Source organism: Staurois parvus, unplaced genomic scaffold (assembly GCF_062004578.1).
Source record: "Staurois parvus isolate SC_StPar_1 unplaced genomic scaffold, SC_StPar_1.0 ptg001418l, whole genome shotgun sequence".
NCBI lineage: Eukaryota > Metazoa > Chordata > Amphibia > Anura > Ranidae > Staurois > Staurois parvus.
Genome location: NW_028319214.1, coordinates 1459966 through 1483538, shown reverse-complemented (window position 1 = coordinate 1483538; position 23573 = coordinate 1459966). Strand labels below are relative to the sequence as shown.

The 23573-nt window shown below is 41.2% G+C and overlaps 1 protein-coding gene across 5 annotated transcripts in view; it reads left to right on the top strand.

Moving 5' to 3' along the window:
- Positions 1-23573, top strand: part of MPHOSPH9 (M-phase phosphoprotein 9) — a 112869-nt gene that overhangs the window by 10201 nt on the left and 79095 nt on the right. For all 5 annotated transcript variants that reach the window (XM_089662005.1, XM_089662003.1, XM_089662004.1 and 2 more), the window contains 6 exons: positions 3114-3240; positions 7833-7922; positions 15226-15761; positions 20257-20368; positions 20949-21033; positions 23216-23310. In XM_089662005.1, coding sequence (XP_089518131.1) covers positions 3114-3240; positions 7833-7922; positions 15226-15761; positions 20257-20368; positions 20949-21033; positions 23216-23310 — 1045 coding nt within the window. The remainder of the gene's footprint in view (positions 1-3113; positions 3241-7832; positions 7923-15225; positions 15762-20256; positions 20369-20948; positions 21034-23215; positions 23311-23573) is intronic.

The following is a 23573-nucleotide window of genomic DNA, read 5'->3' as shown; positions in this document are numbered from 1 at the left end:
GCTATCCCAGGTGGCTGTCATATAAGGTTCTCCCAGTCATGCGCCTTGCACATGCCCTAGGGGACCACGCTGCGGTGCAGTCTGTTCACCCGCTGTGTCCACAAGACACAGCAGATGACAGATCATTGTACCAGGCCGGCCATGTGATCGCTGTAACCAATCAGTTGTACACATTGGCTTTCATTCATAGCAGTTCATTGTGCACTATTGCGATGATCTCTGTGATTGGTTACAGTGATCACATGGTACAGACAGGGCCTGTCACAGTGCAACTGTACCATGTGATCGCTGTGGCCAATCACATCTACCACAACAGTACTCAATGAATGGCTATGAATGAATTGATGGCATTCATAAAAATGATTGCTCATAACAGTGATCATCACTGTTTTATAAGCAATCATAGTGTAAAATAAAATCCTGATCACTTACCCAAAGTAGTACAGTGTCACTCTGGTAACACTGCACTTCTCTGGTAACAGTATGTACAAAAATAAAAATTAAAAAAAAAACTAAACCGTTAAGCCTCAAGAAATGATAGTCAGTCAGTCAGTCAGTCAGTCAGTACATCACGATTGATCAACTTTCAAATATATAGACCAGTGTTTTTCAACCTTTTTTGTGCAAAGGCACACTTTTTTCATGAAAAAAATCACAAGGCACACCACCATTAGAAAATGTTAAAAAAATTTATTGAAAAACTTTTTGACTTGAGGGCCGCAGTGGGTTCATATATTGGACCCGGGGGCCGGACCAAGAGTAGATGAATGATGTGTATGTGTCATCTATAGTAAGTATAGTAATATTCCCCCATAGTAAGCATAGTAATTAATCCCCCATATAGTAATTCATCCCCCATATAGTAATTCATCCCCCATAGTAATTCATCCCCCATAGTAATTCATCCCCCATAGTAATTCATCCCCCATATAGTAATTCATCCCCCATAGTAATTCATCCCCCATATAGTAATTCATCCCGCATAGTAATTCATCCCCCATATAGTAATTCATCCCCCATATAGTAATTCATCCCCCCCATAGTAATTCATCCCCCCCATAGTAATTCATCCCCCCCATAGTAATTCATCCCCCCCATAGTAATTCATCCCCTATATTAAGTCCCCAAGCCCCCCCCCCTGTGTCAATTTACTTACCTTTGCTCCGCGCGTTCCTCTCGCCGTTCCGGTGTAGCATGAAAATCTGTCTCCTATGAGGATCTGTCCCCCTCGATGTATCTGCGCATGTGCCAGTTTCAGGCATTAGCAGCCGATCGGCGATCTCCGGCACATGCGCAGATACGTCGAGGGGGACAGATCATCCTGACAGTATCACGCTCCACGGGCCGGATTAAAAGGTCCGCCGGGCCGTAGTTTGCCCATTGCTGTTCTAATGATTGGTCTATTTGTGAGCCGAGGCCACATGTTACGGATGAAATTGCAATTTTTCCCACGGCACACCAGACAATATCTCACGGCACACTAGTGTGCCGCGGCACAGTGGTTGAAAAACGCTGATATAGACCATAGTTTGTAGACTTCATAACTTTCCTACATAGTAAATATTATACACTGAGTTGAGTTATTTTTACCAAAGAAATGTAGCAAAATACATTCTGGCCTAAATTGAGGAAGAAAAATTGCAATATTTTATAACCGAAACAAGGAAATTTTTTTTTTAAACATTTTTGGTATTTCTTTAGTTTATATAGAAAAAAAAAACCAGTGGCGATTTAAATACCACCCAAAGAAAGAGCTATCTGTTTAAAAAAAAAAAAAAAAAAAAAATGTCATATGGGTACAGTGTTGCATTACTGAGTAATTGTCATTCATAGTGTGACAGTGCTGAAAGCTGAAAATTAGCCTGAGCAGGAAGGGGATGAAAGTGTCCGATTATTGCAGTAGGAAAATATAAGGTGTTTTATTCAATCTGTTTGACAAGTCAAAAAAAAAAATAGATCACCCAGTCAGAGAGTTTGTGAGCTGAAAAGGTCCTGTTCTGTCTGCCTCTAGCCTGTTATCAGTTATTATTTTCCTGGCTATATCTTTGGACTGTAAAACACCTGTTATGAAGAAGGGGAGGGAGGTGTTATGTAGTCCTAACACACACCCTGTTCTATGGTGACAATGCTGCTCGATACAGTTGCCACCCTGGGGCCACCTTAGGGCAGAAAGTGTATTAATGGGAGGATTAACTGGTTGAAATAAAGAGCACGTAAGGAATATTAACATAGCCACCACATCTAAGCACTGTTAAGCTGCACTTCTATCAAATTTGTTTATTGGCTTTAGAAAAATAGCAGCTTTTATAAATTTACTGTTGGCATATCTGGTACAGAAGGCTTCAAACAGCGCTGAAAAAGTAGGTTCAGTCACATGAGATATACAGTAGATACCTGTTTGGTTTTGTAATGTTCTTTTGCCCAGAGGTTCGCTTTCAGAATGTTAAAGGGTCAGTCCAACCAAAGCTACAGCAGTATTTCAGTGTTTCGGTGATGTCAAAAGTGTCATGATCTCCCTGTTTGTATATGGAGGATGCAGCAAGAGGAGCTGGGAAAAACAAACTTGAATGGAATCATGGAAATCTTTCAAGTGGACAGGTACAGTGTTGGGAATTGAACTTCCCTCTTGGAGTGTCCTAGTCTGCCAGGCTCCAAATGTAGCTTAGCATTCACTTTGGTTGGACTGACCCTTTAAAGAGACACTGTCACTTTGCCAGATCACAGCATGTGACAGTGTTTGTTGGTAGCTCACACCCCGGCTGTATAAGCCCTTGTTGTTTTGCCAGAGCAAGGTATCCAGGTATCTTTGCTTGCAACCTCTCCAATGAGACAGTATATCTAACTGCAAGGCCAGACACTTTTCCTTGGAGATTGGGGCCAGTTAGGTCATTCAACCAGATAAGCTCTGACAGTGCAGCTTACTCCGGACTCCAGAATAAGTTGCATTAGGACGGTAACAAGGGAGTATGGTTAAACAAGTATAGCTTGCTGGGGTGGTGGACAATCTATTCCTATCAAAACATCTATTCAGTCTTTCTGTCTCTGTTGCTATAAATATATTTTCCTCACTGTTCTAATTTGTATTTTTGTTCTGTGTTATACTTGGCTTCCAGAAGTACGGTAAATAAAGGATTGTCCCTCCCCGAGAGTTCACATCAGTGTCCTGATTCTCAGGCATCTTCTGCTGGAGATCTTTGTGGCAGTGTGCAGCCTGATTCTGAAGACAGAAAAAGTTGTGAGGTAATATTTAGTACAGATCTTCTGCATTAAACTGGTAATAAGGATAACACTTTCGGGTAGGTTTACTAAAACCAGAGAGTGTATAGTTTGGTGCAGCTCTGCATAGAAACCAATCAGCTTCCAGGTTTTATTATCAAAGCCTAATTGAACAAGTTGATGTTAGAAGCTGATTGGCTACCATGCACAGCTGCACCAGATTTTGCACTATCCAGTTTTGGTAAATCTCCCCATTTGTGTTGTACATTGACATTTGGGAAAATATATTGTATTACATGTAGCTCGCTGTTTACTTTACCCAATACATAAGTGTAAAAATATCATAAAGTTTTGCACAAACTGTCGGCGCTATATAAATCATATAACATATAATAATACTGGGCTTGTAGCAAGTTATTCATTTCTTTTGGTTTACCTTGTAATTATTGTGTTCATAATGGCTTGCCTACATAAGCAACTTGTCGCCTGTCTCTGATTTGCCACATCTTACAAAACTAAAAGAGAAGGAGATAATGAGCAGGAATGCTTTCTCAAGAAAATATAGCTAAATATTCCAACATTCTTAAAGCTTATCTAAAACCAAAAATTAAATATATTGCAGCATACCAATCCTTAGATGTGACGGCTGCATTATTTTTCCTTTTTTTCAGGTCAAATACATTTTCAGCAAGTACAGGAAACAATTTTTTCTTAATCTCTACATTGTAGGGCGCTACATATTTATGACTTTATGGGTTATGTTGCCACCTTCAAGTGAATGGACACTGGCCAGAAAAGTTAGGAATGCCAACCAAGCATAACCCTTCCCAGCTTCGCTAAGCCTCAGGTTTTAGGCTAGTGTCCCTAGGTGATGTATGTGCCTACTGATGTCCCTCTGATGGTCTTCTTTCACATAGTCCCTTTATTTTGCTGGCTATTCTGAACACCCCTGTTGGTATAGATAAGAGCTTTGTCCAGAGTGGTTGCCTACGCCCTATCGTCCAGCACTGTGCGTGTGTTATTTTGCTGGATTCCCAACACAAGAACTTGGACACTTGTCTATTGGGGATGACTTTCTGCTTAGGTGTTCTGCCAAATGCTGACACTCAGCTGGGTGCCTTATAGGTTAGTAAAGGTCTACTAACCCTCAGCAAGCCATAGCCTCTTGCAGGTAGAGAGGTGAAGGGACAATAGCATGATCTTCCAAATCCCTCTATCATCAGGCAGGCAGGACCTTCTACACAGTTTCCCTTCAAAGACTCTACTAAAGGTTCGTATAGCAATAAATTCCTGCCCTTAAATGCAATTTCTACTGTCTTGGGCACAATCTTCTATTTACTTTGCATCAATGTAGGAATTTTCTGTTGCCATTTCTGGTTTGCAAGATCAGCTTCCCGGGGTTCTCACTGCTATGGAATGCTTGGGACACAAGCGTGGACGCTTTCCTTTGATTCCTTTTTAAAATGTTACTAAACCCACAACAGTAAAATCAGCCTGTGTATGCAGTAAAACATGCTTGTTATACTCGCTGTGAAACCTAAGGGGTTAATCCTCTGCATTGCAATCCTCCACTTGTTAAAATTTCCATGTCTTATCTCCTGATAAGATAGACTGAACCATAGCCATTCTGCACATGCTCAGTTTAGTGTGTATTGCTAGAGAGGTTTTTTTTTTTTTTTCTTGGGAGAGTGCATGTGACCAGCACAGGCCAATGAGCACTGACAGAGGTCAGGGGTTTTGCATCCTCCTAGAGCAGAAAGAAAACTCCTCCTACAAGCTTTAACCAGTGCTCTGCTAAACACTGATAGAAGTCACAAGACTGCTCGATCTGCTTATGAGAAAAGGTATTTAGCCGTTTTTATTTACTAAAACAATTGCACTTCCATTCTCTGTGTACTGTGGGAGACCAGATATAGTGAATGCAGGGTCCTGGGTTTAGTAGCACTTTAAGCCCAGTGTGCATGGAGCCTTAGGTAACCATGAAAGAAGACTCTAATCCAAAAAAAAAAATAATGAGAAAACAAACAGGCCTTTAAAACTTGCTAAGTAAAAGTAATACCCTCGGCATTCCAGATATATAAGAGATGCATCAAAAAAATGCAAGAGCAATGAGACTGACTAAAATAGACTAAGAGAAACATGCTGCTACAGCAAGTAAAACAAACTCCACAAATGTATTAAATTATCAGAAGTAAAAAGATTATGAAAGAACTGGTAGAACCCATAATGGATGAACACGGAAATGTGGGCAACAATTACAGGGAAAAGGCAGATGTATTAAAGGATAGATTCACCTTGTGATACATGTTACACCCATATTTAGGGTGTAATATGTTACTTTGGAGCAGTCCCCTGCACCCCCTTTCTCCCACCCAGCCACATCATTCATTCACAGAGTTCTGTAAGTGAATGAACTACAAGTCCTGACTGCCACTTCGGCAGATGTCTTGTAGTTCTAAATGAACTGTAAGGGCATTGGTGAGCATCTTCGTAGTTCATTGATTTTTTTTGTTTGTTACTGTAACTGTCTGCCCATATGGAGGTATGAGCAAGTAGCTGTACTGAGTGTCTGCAGGAGTCTGGCATTGCACCTGGGATCCACTGATCGTGGGTGCAATGCATTGCAATCTTCAATTTTTTTTTACTGCAAAATCATGTGCATTTATTATTTTTTTTATCTACACAAAAGGTGAACTAATCCTGTTTTAAAAAAAAATTTTTCTCTCAAAAAAAAAAGTCAGATTTTATAGTCTTATCAGTAAAATAATGTTTCACCAAAGGTACCCCTGTGTTTGAATGACCACCAGGTTCAAAAGAGACTAGAGAAATTTAATGTGAACAAGTCTCCAATTCCAGATGGGGTAGGAAACTTAGGTTAGTTGTAGCCAATCAGTTATTTCTGATTTTTAAGACCACTTACTGTCTGGAATGGTACCAATTGAGTGGTGTAGATCAAATGTGGTACCAGTTTACAATAAAGGATTGAGATGTATACCAAGAAACATCAATATTATGTAAGGTATTTGAGGGAATGGATATATGAAAGACCGTTCTTATCAGAATGACCTTTTATCCTTCTGATTGAAATCTTGGATGGTGGAGGTCCAGTGGATGTAGTTTATCTAGATTTTTCTAAAGCTTTTAAAACTGTACCACATAAACCCTTATACTCGCCTGAGCCAGGAATATGCGCAAGAGAAGAAACTCCTTTAGGGTCTCTCCTTCTTCATTGGCTGAGACACAGCAGTGGGAGCCATTGGCTCCCAGTACTGTCAATCACAGCCAGCGAGGAGAGAGTGGGGGCAGGACAGGTCCACTCCGTCTCTGTGTGTCTCATAAACAAACACACAGAGGTGGCTCAGGAGCAGGCGCGAGGTGCCAGAAATGATGGTGGGGGACCCGAGAAGAGTAGGATCGGGGCTGCTCTGTGCAAAACCATTGTACAGAGGAGGAAAGTATGACGTGTTATTTAAAAAAAAAAACAAAAAACAAACCTGAGCCTTTACAAATACTTTAAATTAAAAAGAGTTCAGCGAATCCCATCAAAATTATTAGGAGTGGTGGAGGATCTCAACTATGAGGACTGATTACAAAGATTAGTTATTCATTCTGGAGAAAAGGTGCCTAAGTGGGGATATGATACAATGTTCAAATATTTCAAAAGTGACTTCAGTAACTGTTAAAAACAATTTACTGTTAGTTATTTGAAGAGGACATGCGACTACAATTTGAAGTTCAAAGTAATGAGGTTTAACCTTAGAATGGGGAACAGGTTCTTTACTGTTAGAGCAGTTAAAATGTGGAACTCCCTCCTGTAGAAAGTAGAATCTTTTATAAAGAACTCCATGAAAAAACTTTATCATCTCCTGGATCCCTGCCTGTTATTTACAGTTTACAATCAGTTCTCAGTCTTAGAACCTGTGTGGGACAGATGCAGCATCGGACTGATGCTGCATCCACTTAGGTGAGTATGATTGATTGTTTTCTGAAATCCCAAGCTTCTCTTTTAATTGTATGCCAATGACAGAGCTTACTGTATACTTTAATCACAAAATACTTTTTATTTTGTGAATGGGTTTATTTTGTGAATGCATTCTGTGATTGGACAACTGGAGAAGAGGGGTGAAATGGAGCGACAGCCACTATGTAGGCGAGCTGTGAGCCTCCTGTAGGAGTACTGGAAGTATAGCCAAAGCTATAATATAAGCCCTCAAAGTGTAAATTGTAAATTACAGACATCCAACCAAGGAGCATGGCATATGGTGTGAACCTACTGAAATTTAATGATTTGTACCCGAACAGATTTTTAAGAAGTTTAAGAATTGTTCTTTAAGGTACAGTGGAAAGTGGGGTCCTCTCTATGTAGTGATCAATCAAATGGTGAATCTAGATTTTAAAATCCTGTTTAATAAATATATAGCCAGTTGTAATTTGGTCTCTGTCCATAATTAATATAATTTTTTATGTATCTGGCATCATTGTTGATTCTTAATTGTGTTGCCAACAGAAGTATACTAAACTTGTCAATGGACTTTTCAACTCTGTTCATCAGCTAGTTTTAGTATATAAATCTTTCTTGCTTTTTTTTTTTTTTTTTTTTTTTTTTCCCCACTTAGGCCCGGTGGTTACAGGTATTTCAACTTGTAGAGAAGCAGTGTCAAGAGCAGATAGATGCCCAGCAAGAACAATTTAACCATCAATTACAGGTGAAGCACATATTTTCTTTCTCTGTCCATGCTAGACACTGTGAGCTTTTATACATCTGTTTTTTTACGTGTTTAACATTTCTTCTGTTTTTGACGTGTTTGTTTTAGAATATTGTTGTATAATATCCTAGAATTGGAAGTAGCTTTTCAGTTAAGATGATTGCAGTCTCTGGATATACTTACAATGGAGATATACTTACAATGGAGTAGGGTACGTTTTGCTTAATTTGTCTAGTTCAGCTTTCAAGGAATTCTTTTTTGGATGTTTAGTTTTGATGCTATCCATTGACTTTTGCATGTGTGGCCAGTATCTGATCATTTGCCATGTGCAACAAGAAGTGTGGAGGAAAGAAGTCTGAGCTTGTGCTGTAACAGGTGCCCCCATCGCACACCCTAATAGCTCTGTGGATGCTTGCCTGCTGATGGTGGTGAGGACTGCAGCAAAGAATAGTGTTGCCCTCTCCTCCTAGAGTCGATTCTATAGTCAAGAGTCATCTTTATTTCTGTTGATTTTTGCTGGTTTCTTCTATCCTTTTGACTGATGTTTTTACTACGTGAGACTGTATGGACTAAAACACTTAATTATTTGCTGACTCTGGCTGCTGAGGCCACAAACATGCTCCAATGCCTTCTCCCGCAGATTCTCTGTCTGATTTCTCTGCAGTTTTTGTGACCTGTGATCCTTCAACCTATCTCCCATTTGATTCCAGAACACCTCCCCCATATTCTATGGCAATGAGTATAGGGGAAGGTGTTTTGTAGTTTAGCAAAAGGGCTAAGAATGCTGTTTCGGATTTTAGTACATCAGAAGCACTGTATTGTTGGCAAACTTCAGAAAGTTAGCACACTGGATGTCTGGCTGGATCAATTGGTATTTTTCTGTACTTGCGGTTTTATTTAAAAATACAGCACATGGAAAATTATGCATGTATTGCACAGATGTTAATATAAAATGTGTTTGTTGTGTGCGTATATATGTGCGTATATATGTGCGTATATACATACACACACTAAATTGCCAAAAGTGTTGGGACACCCCTTCAAATCATTGGTTTCAGGTGTTCCAATCGCCTCCATGGCCACGGGTGTATAAAATCGAGCACCAAGGCATGAAGACTGCTTCTACAAACATTTGTGAAAGAATGGGTCACTCTCAGGAGATCAGTGAATGCAAGTGTAGTACCGTGATAGGTTTCCACTTGTGCAGTAAGCCCATCAATGAAATTTCCTTGCTACTAAATATTCCACGGTCAACTGTTAGTGATATTATAACAAAGTGGAAGCAACTGGAAACAACAGCAACTTGGTTTTATTGGTGAGATATAACTTTGTTTTTTGACTTTTTTTTTTTTTTGCTACAATTTTATTTACATCGTATATGGGATATAAGGTTCTCTCTTACCACTTTTATCCCCTTCCTGCCCAGGCTAATTTTCAGCTTTCAGTGCTGTTGCACTTTGAATGACAGATGCGCGGTCATGCAACGCTGTACCCAAACTTAATTTTTTAATTTTTTTGAGACAAATAGATCTTTCTTTTAGTGGTAATCACCACTGGGTTTTTTATGTTTTGCTAAACAAATGAAACATAGCAAATGTTTTGCTAAACAAATGAAAAAAGACCAAAAATTTTGAAAAAAACTGTTTTTTTTTTTTTTTTTAGTTTCTGCTAAAAAGTTTAGTAAATAAGTGATTTTTCTCCTTCACTGATGAGCGCTGATGGGGCTGCACTGATGAGGAGGCGCTGATGGCCAGCACTGATGGGCACTGTTAACTTCACTGTAGGGACTACACTAATAGCTGGGGCACTGATGATCAATGCCCTGATGATTAGTGTAGGTGTCCCCTCTGAGAAGTGCCGCTTACCGATAACCGGCATTTCTTATTTACACTGATCAGCTGTGATTGGACACAGCTGATCACATGGTAAAAGGCCACTCTGATTGGCCCTTTACCTGGACACGTGACTAGCTGTGTCCAAATTACACAGCGATCATAGATTGCGCCCGGTGTGCTCCCCAGGGGGTGCACGGGGGCCGTGGTTCTGGGACAACGTCCATGGACACCCTCCCAGAACTAGCCAACCACGCTGTAGCCGTCGTTTGGCTATAGCGCAGTCGGGAACTGGTTAATGAAAGATCAGCGGTCTTTTAGACTCCTGATGTCTCACTTGCCTTCTATTAAAAGCTAATAGATCGCACTTTCAGGGGCCGCAGAAAGTGATTGGGTGGCTCAATCTGATGCTTTTATCAGATAGTCGACAGTGGACTTGTGGAGTGTTCACACACTCCTGACATATGTAGCAGATGGTATTGTGTGTAAAGCCCCCCCCACTGCCACTGTTGTATGATATACTGTGGTAGCAGTAAAGGGTTAATGTGGTTCTAAAGCCTTAAGGTTTTAAGGAAATTGTTAGTCTCAGTTGTGTACAGGACTTTAAATATGCAAGCTGACTGATGCTCAGGTCTCTCTCTCGCTCATTCTGTTGTGGGAGCCTTCTGCTGTGTGAAAAGGCTTACTGCTAACAGAGCACGAGGGGCCGCTTCACACCAGAACACGGTATGGGAAACACGCGTTGCATTAGAGTTTCCCACAAAATGCACTGCAGATGCAATCTGCTGTGGGTGTCAAAAGTTAATGACACCCTAAACACAGTGCGTTTACCTGCATTGGATCCGGTTGCAGTGCGTTTCTAAAAGTAGTGCTTGCACTACTTTTCAGTGCGGTGCGATTTAGCCTATTCAAAATGAATGTGAATCGAACGGAAATGCACAGCGTCCTTTTCAGCATGCAAATTCAATACCTAAAAATGGGTTTATGTTTGAGGGCAGCACAGTGGCTAAATGGTTAGCACTTCCGCCTGGCAGTACTAGGGTCGTTGGTTCAAATCCCAGCCAGGGCACCTCCTGCCTGGAGTTTGCATGTTCTCCCTGTGCCTGCGTGGGTTTCCTCCAGGTACTCTGGTTTCCTCCCAAACTCCAAAGACGTGCTGGTAGGTGAATTGGCTCCTGTCTAAATTGGCCCTAGTATGTGTATGTATGAATGTAAGCTAGGGACCTTAGATTGTACACCCCTTGAGGGTTAGGGACTGATGTGAATGTGCAATATATATGTAAAGCGCTGCGTAAAATTGACGGCACTATACAAGTACCTGTAATAAATAAATAATAAATAAAGATATTAGATTATGATTGACCTGAATTGTGAGCTTATATGAGATGTTTATGGGGAGAGCAGAAAATGGAGTTTCATTGCCACTAGCTTAACCTCTTGGCGCCGGCCGCACGCAAATGTGCGGCCTCCCGGTGTTTGGGCCTTGACGCCGAGCGGCCGCACGTTTGCGTGCAATTAGGAAAAAAATATGTGCTGAGAGCACGTGCCCTGCGTGCTCCCAGCACACATGTCCGGTACTCACGGAAAGGTCCCAATCTCCTCTTTCAATCGGGACCTTTCCCGATCATGTGACTGCCCTGACAGCGAATCATGGCGGTCACATGACCCTAAAACCCTGCCCCGCCTCCCGGCTTCTGAAACCCTTAAAGGTCCGGGAGGCACCGGCGCCAAGGGGTTAAAGCTTACATCAGTTGAACTGGGGGTGTTTACACACACTGGTGGGGTTCTCTTCAAAAAAACACTCCACTTTCAACTAGAAACATGTGACCTCCACTTAGTGTTTTTTTTTTTTTTTTTTAAGGATAAGGTCACCTTTTAACAAAAAATAATAAATGCACATTTTTTTGCAGGTAAATCGCCTTTATTGTAGCAAACAACCAATATACACAACTCAAGTAAGTGGAGGTCACGTGTGAGTTGCTGTGACAGGGAGCTTCTCAAGGTGCAATGATTGCTGTGCTCGGCCCCCACCGATCATTGTGCTGTGAGATCTGAATTTTGGGGGTGTCTTTGTGCCTCAGACCCTGAAGCAGCCAGGCACCCTCATTTACCCCAATCGCCGGATGTAGAATGAAGATTTGTATGTCGCATAAGTATGTATCCCATGAAAATATGTATCCTTGCAGCAATTGCACATTTGCCGTAGTCGCACAGGGGAAAATAGTCGGTAGTTGGAGGGTGGCAATCTGTGGGTGGTGGGAGGTAGTTGGTAGGGTGGGAGGAAGTGACCGTAGTTAGGGGTGGGGGTTTGTCAGTGGTGGGAGGGGGCGGTAGTTGGTGTGGGTCTGTCCGGGGGCAGTAGTTGGGAGGTAGGGGAGGGGTCGGTAGTTGGGAGAGTGGGGGTGTATCATTTGGGGGCAGGGGGGTTATTGGGGTCTGTCAGTGGGAAGCGTGGAGACAGTAGTGGAGGTGGTGGGGGTCTGCAAGTGGGTGCAGGGATCGGCTGTTGGAGGGTTGGGGGTCTTTCAGTGGCACCCCCTCCCTCCACTGACAAACCCCAACCCCTCACCCTCAAATACTAACCCCCCCCCCACCTTCCTGCCAATCTTCATGATACAGCTCCTGTGCCTGTGTCCCCACTCGGCTGTTGCGGTGTAGCATGAAGATCTCTACAGACCATACGTACTGGGTACCTCTTTGGCTTCAGCTCGGTGGCATGCAAGGAGTTAACCCGCTCGTCTGTTATGCTTTAGTATGAAGATCTGCAGCTCGGTGCTCAACGTGTTTTTCCTGAATCTGGCGCATGCGCAGTTGCTGCAGGGGATACATAGTTTCACGGCATACACATCTTCATGCTACACTGGTACCACAGTGATTAGGGGTTCAAGGGGGTGCCTTGCTGCCTCAGGGTCTGAGGCACACAGACACCCCCCAAATTCGGATTTCACAGCACAGTGATCGCAATGATAAATTACAGTAATAAAAGCCCCTTTAGCACCCCCATACATTTTAAATTTTTCACAAAATTAACCCCTTTACTGCTGTCTGATCACTGCTTGCATGCAACGGTATGTGACTGCAGACTGGAGCTACTGGAGCTCCACTCTAGACAGGAAACGTGGCCTCCACTTACTTGAGTTGTGTCTATTGGTTGTTTGTTACATTAAAGTTGATTAAAGGATAAGTTCACATCAGGGCTTGACAAATTTGCTTTGAATGTAGAAGCCAGCTAAAAAAAGTTAGGAGCTTGGTGCCCAGAACTATGTGTCAGAAAAAAAGAAAGCAAGCTATGTAAACAGGCCAGGATGACACGTTGAAATTGTAAGTTCACCATTACACTGGACCCTCTTCCCATCCACCCCGGGCCCGCTATACCAGTGTCGCATGATCCCCTGCTGTCAGGCACTGGGACGGCGCTTCATTTGAAATCCCCACGGCACTGGCAGGATGGGCTAGACGGATTCTGATTGGTCAGCACCGTCCATGGGACGGTACGGATAGGAGATCAAGCAGCTGGGATTTCAAATCACTGGATCAGTGGAGTCGCGTTCTGATGCCTGACAGTGGACGGCTGACAAAAGCCCAGGCACCAGGACACAATTTCTAGGATTTGTCGAGCCCTGTTTTACATATTACAACCATATTCAGGGTATAACATGTAACATGAATGGACCGCATCCTGGGATTCTCCTTTGTGACAGCTAGCGGGGGATCTTTTCCCCCATGCTAGCTGTCACGACCTAAATAAATAGAAGAAAAAAAAACCACGGCCCGGCTGTATTCTATGAATGAGAAGACTGCAAGTTCTGACAGCCTTTGCGGATGTTGACATGTAGATCATCTCAATGAACTAGCACAGTACTGTGGTAGTTCGTTGATTCTTCCTGTAAGTATCTGTTTTGATGTGCGATGTATGGACACACAGATACACTGACAGGTCTGCAGGAGTCCTGCATGCTGATTGCTGGTGCAATGCTTTAGAGGCTCCAGAAACAAAAAATAATAAATGCATATTTTGTTTTACCTGCAAAAAATTTGCATTTTATTCTTTTTTGTTAAAAGGTGAACTCTTCCTTTAAAAAAAAGCCCCAAAAAATAAACCTTTGAGTGTAGGTCACATATTTCCTGTTGAAAGTGGAGCTCCATTCTGCAGGCATTGGTTGGTTGTTATATTAAAGTTCATAAAAAAAAAAAACTGAGAAAAAGCAAACAATAAAAAAAAACCCACACTGGCTACTTTTATTTGTGGAGGGGGGGAAGAGGCGTGGACATAAAGTCAATCTGAGTGAAGTTCCAATTTGGGTAAAAAGAAAAAAAAAGTTTTAAAGCATTAAAGAAATTCATTAAAAAAATAGTTTTTTTAAACACATTGTTGCTTATTTTCCATCACATCCTGTCTGCTGAAATTCTCATGATGAAAATTAACCATGATTAACAATCAAATTTAGCATCTAGGGAGCTTTTCAAAGTGAAATGCAGTATTGGTCACATCCAATATGAATATTGTTTGTTTAAATGCATATATGCTGTTTTTATTTTGTGAAAAAAATGCTTTGGGTATCTAGGGGGTGTAGGGCAGTTCAGTGCGAATGGATTCAAAATTGAATGTTAAGCTATTTTCTCTCCTAGGTCAAATGTTTTTCATAGAGTGAATCAGAAAAATATCACATTATGGTTAGTAATTGGAGCTGACAATTATAGTAAATTTGTATCCATTTCCTATGATACATGTAGTGGCTATAATGTGGTGGTTTCCTTATACACTCTAAAAAGAACATTTGACCTGCAGAAAAAATAGCCTAATAACAGTTTATTTTACCCACATTCCCAGAGAAAAAAAAATGTACATGCAGTTTCACAGGACCAACAAGGTGTATTTTTATATAATTTGCAGAGCAAAGTTGTATAAATACAGTAATCATTTCCAATAGCCTGCGTCATTTTTATGACATGTTAATAATGAACAATGACAATTGTAAATAATGTTTGCCTAATGTTTCAGGCTATTTTTAATGTTTATGGTAAAATTCCTCTTCATGTTAAATGTCTGTATCTATTTTTGTTGTAGTATCTCATTGTGTAAAGGTTAATATTTATGCTTCAGTAGTAGCAAGTATGCGTTGGCAGCTGCTTGCAGTCATTTTACTTTAATTAGTCACCACGATCTTGGGAAATATTCATATTTTTCCATGCTCTAAAATATAGGAGCAGAACATTTTAACTATTTTATTACGCATTTTGCTTAAAGACTCTCCACATTAGGAACCTGCATTGCTCATGTCTGGTTATATAATGAGTAAGGCGGAATAAAGACATAGTCATAAAGTATTGTGAATGTTTGGTGGGGAGTGGTGGTGGTGGGATAGGGGCTTTGTCCTTATCTCACCTCTGAAATTCAGTGTAGTATCCTGGAGTCATTCCACTGGTGAATTCTAATAATTATAGCTTCAGTGCTTCTGTTTTACTTCCAGCTCGTCCGTGAGGAAATTAAACACTTAGCCCAGTTACAGGGAAGCAGCTCTCCTTGGAACAGTAGGACAGGCGATGCCATCTTAACTCAAGCAAGTGGAGCCCATCCTCCAAGTGCTGATGCTGGACAGCATTCCCAAGATGAAGAGAGGGGAGAAAGCACCAACACCGCATTCCATCTGTTTAGAGAACTTGATATTCAGAAAAGAGCCTTCATTACACAGGAGCACTTTCCGGAGAGTAATTCCATCAGCAGCGGCTATGGAACACTTTCTGCCTCTGAGCCAAATGCTTGTTTAAGCAGCTCTAGTCAAAATACCTCAAGGAAGACCAGTCTGCCTACAAAACAAACTTTTGTAGAATGCAGAACTGAATTTACCAAGCATCCTCATACACCTGTGGACAATGAAAAACCTTTCATACTAGTACCTGATACAAAATGTCTATCACACCTTGAGAAATCTTCTGAAGGAAACCTGTCGGGAAGCCTTGTAAACTATGGGAAAAGGGTTGTCAGCCAATCCAACCAGCCAAGCAGGTAAGTACCGCTGATGTAATGTTAACCTTTAGAGTCCCACTACAATTCAAGGAAATGTGCCTTATTTTTTCCAAGACTTAATATATTGTGTATTTCTCTCTCTCGCTGTATGTTTGTAGCGCGCACGTGTGTGTGTGTGTGTGTGTGTGTGTGTGTGTGTGTGTGTGTGTGTGTGTGTGTGTGTGTGTGTGTGTGTGTGTGTGTGTGTGTGTGTGTGTGTGTGTGTATACAGTTGTGTTCAAAATAATAGCAGTGTGTTCAAAAAAGCGAATAAAGCTCAAAATCCTTCTAATAGCTTTTATTTCCATGCACACAAATGCATTGGGAACACTACACATTCTATTCCAAATCAAAACATGAAGAACAATATATCAAATTTGTATTGTTCCTCTAAAAAAATGAAGAAAAGTGAATATTAGACTGTTCAAAAAAATAGCAGTGTTTGTATTCTTCTTTACAAACTCAAACATTCACTATATAAACTGAAAAATGTTTGAAGATTTTGCTTTCCTTTGAATCACTTAATGAATATTTAGTTGTATAAGCACTGTTTCTGAGAACTGCTGTACATCTGTGTTGCATGGAGTCAACCAACTTCTGGCACCTGTGAACAGGTATTCCAGCCCAGGATGATTGGACTACATTCCACAGTTCTTCTCTATTTCTTGGTTTTGCCTCAGAAACTGCATTTTTGATGTCACCCCACAAGTTTTCTATTGGATTAAGATCCGGGGATTGGGCTGGCCACTCCATAACGTCAATCTTGTTGGTCTGGAACCAAGATGTTGCACGTTTACTGGTGTGTTTGGGGTCGTTGTCTTGTTGGAACACCCATTTCAAGGGCATTTCCTCTTCAGCATAAGGCAGCATGACCTCTTCAAGTATTCTGATGCATTCAAACTGATCCATGATCCCTGGTATGCGATAAATAGGCATTTTAAAGCATTTGTGATCATTTTAGCTGAGCAACCTATCATTTTCTGCACTTCTTTATATGTTTTCCCCTCTCCAATCAACTTTTTAATCAAGGTACGCTGTTTTTCTGAACAATGTCTGGAACGACCCATTTTCCTCAGAATTTGAGTGAGAAATGCACTGTAACCAGCATGTACAACATTTGCTGCCTTCCTTCCTTAAACAAGGGCAATAATTGCCACCTGTTTTTCAAAGAATGAATGACCTCACTAATAGAACTCCACACTGCTATTATTTTGAACATGCCCCTGTCAATTAGTGATTCAATTACACAGAATCAGCAGCATGCATGTCATGACTGTTGGGTCTGTTGGATTTCTATTACTCTACTACACCTGCTAGTAAATTATTTGCCATGTTTAAATATCATTTCTACCAAAAACAGTGATTGATCAGGTTAGTGATGTCTGACTGCTATTATTTTGAACACAATTGTGTGTATGTATATGTGTGTGTGTGTGTATGTGTGTAAGTGTATATGTATATATATATGTGTATATATATATATTTGAATAGTGTTTGACTAGTCTGACAAATGCACACAAACATAAATATTTTTACTTTGTGACATATATTAAAATAGAGAAAACTGTGTTTTTTTTTTTACTATAATTGTATCTGACAGTTACAATAATAATCAGCAGTCACTTCTGCATCCTTTCATATAATCACTATAAATTTCTGGCATAGTGACCACAAGATTGGGAACCACTCTTACTGGATCCCTATTATTAGTGCAGTCCCAAGCTGTCAGTGAGACCTGGGTTTTACACTAGCTGCTCAAAGTGTCGGATGGTAACTGTCAAAGAGATGACATTTATAAATGTATCCTTTAGCACAGGCAATTTTATTGAGGAACGTTCATACAAATATTTACTTTAATTCCTATGGAAATCAGGGATGCAAGCACATTTTGTTTTTTTGTTTTTTTCAATTATCCCAAAAATCTAGGCCATCTGTTAAAGCAAAATTACAAACGTGCAGTAAATCTTTGCAATGCATGTGTATTTCCCATTTGAAGTGTAAGTTCACTGTGCAGGTTTGAACAATAGAGGCCAAGTGCTTAGCTCAGCCTCTGCAGCGAGAAAAAGCACACTGTGCATTTGCAAGGCTTAAAAGAAAAAAAGAAGAAATCTTATCCAGGACAGAGCTTATCACTCAGAAAAGTAGTTTTCTGGCCAGACTGTGAGGAAGGAGCACCTGGTGTACAGGTATAGCATTTAATGATTTAAAGAAGTACGGTATAGCAAAGTAACAAACATACATACAGGTGAAACTCGAAAAATTAGAATATCATGCAAAAGTTCATTTATTTCAGTAATGCAACTTAAAAGGTGAAACTAATATATGAGATAGACTCATTACATGCAAAGCAAGATAGTTCAAGCCGTGATTTGTCATTATTGTGATGATTATGGCTTACAGCTCATGAAAACCCCAAATCCACAATCTCAGAAAATTAGAATATTACATGCAATCAATAAAACAAGGATTGTACATAGAATATCGGACCTCTGAAAAGTATAAGCATGCATATGTACTCAGTACTTGGTTTGGGCCCCTTTTGCAGCAATTACTGCCTCAATGCGGCGTGGCTAGGAAGCTATCAGCCTGTGGCACTGCTGAGGTGTTATGGAAGACCAGGATGCTTCAATAGCGGCCTTCAGCTCTTCTGCATTGTTCGGTCTCATGTCTCTCATCTTTCTCTTGCAATGCCCCATAGATTCTCTATGGGGTTCAGGTCAGGCGAGTTTGCTGGCCAATCAAGCACAGTAATCCCAGTCATAGAACCAGGTTTTGGTGCTTTTGGCAGTGTGGGCAGGTGCCAAGTCCTGCTGGAAAATGAAGCCAGTATCCCCATAAAGCTAGTTTGTGGAAGGAAGCATGAAGTGCTCCAAAATCTCCTGGTAGACGGCTGTTTTGACCTTGGACTTAATGAAGCACAGTGGACCAACACCAGCAGATGACATGGCTCCCCAAATCAACACAGACTGTGGAAACGTCACATTGGACTTCAAGCATCTTGCAGTGTGTGCCTCTCCATTCTTCCTCCATACTCTGGGTCCTTGGTTTCCAAATGAGATGCAAAAGTTGCTCTCATCAGAAAAGAGGACTTTGGACCACTGAGCAACAGACCAGGTCTGTTTTTCTTTAGCCCAGGTAAGACGCTTCTGACATTGTGTGTTGTTCAGGAGTGGCTTGACAAGAGGAATACGACATTTGAAGCCCATGTCCAGGATCCGTCTGTGTGTGGTGGCTCTTGATGCACTGACTCCAGCCTCAGTCCACTCCTTGTGAAAGTCCCCAACACCTTTGAATGGCCTTTTCCTGACAATCCTCTCCAGGCTGTGGTCATCCCTGCTGCTTGTGCACCTTTTTCTGCCACAGTTTTCTCTTCCACATAACTTTCTATTAATGTGCTTTGATGCAACACATTGGGAACATCCAACTTCTTTTGCAATTACCTTTTGAGGCTTTCCCTCCTTATGGAGGATGTCAATGATGGTTTTCTGCACAACTGTCAGGTCAGCAGTCTTTCCCATGATTGTGATTCCTACTGAACAAGACTGAGAGATCATTTAAAGGCTCAGGAACCCTTTGCAGGTGTTATGGCTTAATTAGCTGATTAGAGTGGGACACTTTGAGCCGAGAATATTGCACTTTTTTACAATATTCTAATTTTCTGAGATTGTGGATTTGGGGTTTTCATGAGCTGTAAGCCATAATCATCACAATTATGACAAATCACGGCTTGAACTATCTTGCTTTGCATGTAATGAGTCTATCTCATATATTCGTTTCACCTTTTAAGTTGCATTACTGAAATAAATGAACTTTTGCACGATATTCTAATTTTTCGAGTTTCACCTGTACTCGCCTCTATGGCTGCCATATCGGTCCGATGCTTCAGCTGTCCCCAGCAGGCTCTAAGACTGAGAACTGACTGATCACACGGCTGGTGATCACTCCGTTCTTAGTCTTCACGGAGCAGAGAAAGGTGACTGTCAGTCACTGGCTCTTTGCTCTGCCCCTACAGTGCTCACTGGAGTGCTGGTTCAGGGGGTGTGGAAGCAGCTGGCTCAGGGTCTCAGCGGTGAGAGCCTGAGCCAGCTGCCAGTCAAGCATCAGGGTGGATCCCAATATTATTGCCCGAGATCCCTCTAGAGCCTGGACTGGCACTGTGATGTCAACCAACAGTAAATTTTAGCCTGCTGTTGGCTGACAGCAGGCTCAAAATTCTTTAGCCATACTTCTCTTTTGAAGTAAGCTCCAATTTTCTAAGTTACAGGATGTTTTTTACACTGTGGGGTCCCTTTTTTGCATAGTTAATTTTATTAGTAAGGTGAACTTTCCCCTTTTACACAGTGATAGGAGATACTGTATGTTTAAATTGCACAGGATCATACACCCATGTGCAGAAGGCCAAAATGTCATAAGTAAGTATAAAAACGAGAGAGAGTGTTTTTTTTTTTTTTTTTTTTTTTTTTTTAGACATAGCTGTACTGTTTTTTTGTTTTAGTAAATCACTGACAACATGGGCCCAGAAGCTGAGACAGACTCATCAAAAAAGATCTGTCCAAATGGAACAAAGCTCTTCGACACCACAGTCAAATCCACACCCAGAAAGAGAAGTAAGTTCCGCTTTTTCTTTCCTTTAATATCGGAATTGACTGTTTACTTATCGTATTGTTGTGCCATTACATGGGAGGTCCCCCCTACACATCAGAATCCTCCATCACAGACAGTGTGCCCCCTATACACGAGAACCCTCCCATCTAATCAGAATCTTCCCATCACATCAGAGTCTCCCTGTCGCTACAAAATCTTCTCATCCATCTCTGATCCAGGGTAAACTGGGTCTCATGGTCATGCCATTTCGGGGAATGCAAATGCCACCCCAGGGTGCAGGACCCTATTTGTAAAACACTGATGTAGAAGACTGGCAAAGAAATTCATATTGTGCTACAAATTGACTTTGTGTGTGGAATAATATAGTTTATCTGGTTATGTACAGATAATGGAAAATATGAGGAACTGCCTTGTATCATCTCAATAATGCCAAGATGGTAATAATGGGCTGCTAGAACATATGTAACCAATTTCACAATTTTGGCATTACTGAGGTGATAGAAACTCTGCATCTTTTATATTTGGAGAAAGAATTGTTGCATTACAATAACCCTTCTAACACCCACATACTCTTTTTTTCAGTCTGAAAACACAGATATCTCTCCAAACTTGTTTTCCCTCAACAATCGTGCAGAGAGTGTAAATTCCCTATTTTCTGCAGGATCTGGTAAATATGCCGAAAGATACGAAGATATGAAGTGTTGTCTAATTTTACAGTGTTACTTTTTTAAAATGTTTAATTTATTTTATTCACTGCTCAAAAAAATTAAAGGAACCCTTTGAAAACACATCAGATCTCAATGGGGAAAAATATCTTGTTGGATATTTTTACTGATATGGACTGGGTAATGTGTTTAGGAATGTAAGGATGCCCCATCGTTTGATGGAAATTAAAATCATCAACCTACAGAGGACTGAATTCAAAGACACCCCAAAAAATCAAAGTGAAAAAATTTTGCAGCAAGCTAGTCCATTTTGCTGAAATTTCATTGCAGCAACTCAAAATGGTACTCAGTAGTTTGTATGGCCCCCACGTGCTTGTATTCATGCCTGACAACATCAAGGCATGCTCCTAATGAGATGATAGATGGTGTCCTGGGGTATTTCCTCCCAGATCTGGACCAGGGCATCACTGAGCTCCTGGACAGTCTGAGGTGCAACCTGGCGTTTGTCAGATGGACTGAAACATGATATCCAGAGGTTTTCTATTGGATTTAGGTCATGCGAGCGTGAGGGCCATTCAATGGTATCAATTCCTTCGTCCTCCAGGAACTGCCTGTATACTCTCGCCACATGAGGCTGGGCATAGTCGTGCACCAGGAGGAACCCAGGACCCACCACACCAGAGTAGGGTCTGACAATGGGTCCAAGGATTTCATCCTGACACCTAATGGCAGTCAGTGTGCCATCGCCTAGCCTATAGAAGTCTGTGCATCCCTCCATGGATATGCCTCCCCAGACCATCACTAACCCACCACCAAAATGGTCATGCTGAACAATGTTACAGGCAGCATAACATTCTCCACGACTTTTATAGACCCTTTCATGTCTGTCACATGTGCTCAGGGTGAACCTGCTCTCATCTGTGAAAAGCACAGTGCGTCAGTGGCGAACCTGTGAATTCTGATGTTAAATATCAGTTGAGCTCTATGGTGCCAGGCAGTGAGCACAGGGTCCACTAGAGGACGTCGGGCCCTCAGGACACCCTCTTGAAGTATGTTTCTGATTGGTCAGAGACATTCACACCAGTGACCTGCTGGAAGTCATTTTGTAGGGCTCTGGCAATGCTCATCCTGTTCCTCCTTGCACAAAGGAGCAGATACCGATCCTGCTGATGGGTTAAGGACCTTCTACTGCCCTGTCCAGCTCTTCTAGAGTAACTACCTTTTTCCTGGAATCTCCTCCATGCTCTTGAGACTGTGCTGGAAGATGCAGAAAACCTTCTGGCAATGGCACGTGTTGACGTGCCATCCTGGAGAAGTTGGACTGCCTCTGCAACCTCTCTAGGGCCCAGGTATCGCCTCTTGCTACCAGTAGTGAGACTGACCCTAGCCAAATGCAAAACTAGTGAAAAACAGTCAGAAAAGAAAAGTAAGGAAAAAAATGTCAGTGGCCTCCACCTGTAAAACCATTGCTGTTTTGGGGGTCTAGTTCACCTGTTGTTAATTTCATGAACATGAAAGCAACTGAAACTGATTAAGAACCCCCTCTGCTACTTAGCTGACCAGATCAATATCCCAGGCGTTTAACGGACTTGATTCTATACTCTGATTAAAAAGTGTTCCTTTAATTTTTTTGAGCAGTGTATTTTAAATGATGTCTTGTGGGGGAGAGGGGGGTGCATTTTAGAGATTTAGGCTAAATAACTATGAGTATATCTGACTCCTTGTGCTAGGGATTATTGAGTATCAGTAGTTAAAGTTTGGATAAATTCATGCCAAATAAAAAAGTTAGTTTTTCTATGGATAATGAAATAGATGGTGGCAGAATATATCCATTTATGCACAATGCCTTTTCACTACAAAGCATATGATGATGGTAGGATGGTAAGAAGTCGTTTTCAGAAAATTTTATCTCTAGAGTTGTCTGATAGGACAAAAAGCACCCATTTCAGAGATGATGGCAAATAGTATACTAGATGCGTGTTAGCATAGCATACTACTACAACCCAGAATTGCTTGGGGTGTGCCCAAAATGCATTATATAAATCCACGTTAGAATGTCCACATTTGTGATGGCAAGAGGAGAAGCTGAAGTCCATAATATATGATTAGTGTTGGGGATATTCAACAATGTTAAAAATAGCAGTGTCTTTCTCAATACATTACAGCTCTGATTATTTTGAGCAGGGTTTACATACTGGATGTTGGATGAAAAGGACTTATATCATCCTTTGCCTGACAACCTTGAAACTGGAGTTTCCAAAATCTTTCACACCAAAGAGGTATGCATACATAAGGAAAGCCAAAAATATTGCGTTTTGATTTTATATACTATTTTCTCATGAAAGAAGGTCTGCCGGCCTTTCAGTTCTAACCCACAAATTTTAGTAGTTTTTCTATTTTGAGGGAGAGAAGAGAGAACCTTAGCTCCCTAATGAAATCCAAACGGGTCTCTGCAAGAGTAGAGGTACACTCAATGGGTGGCCTGTGACTCCTACCTCCACTCCATTCCAGAGCTGTAGTCTCCATCAGTTTTACATTTGAC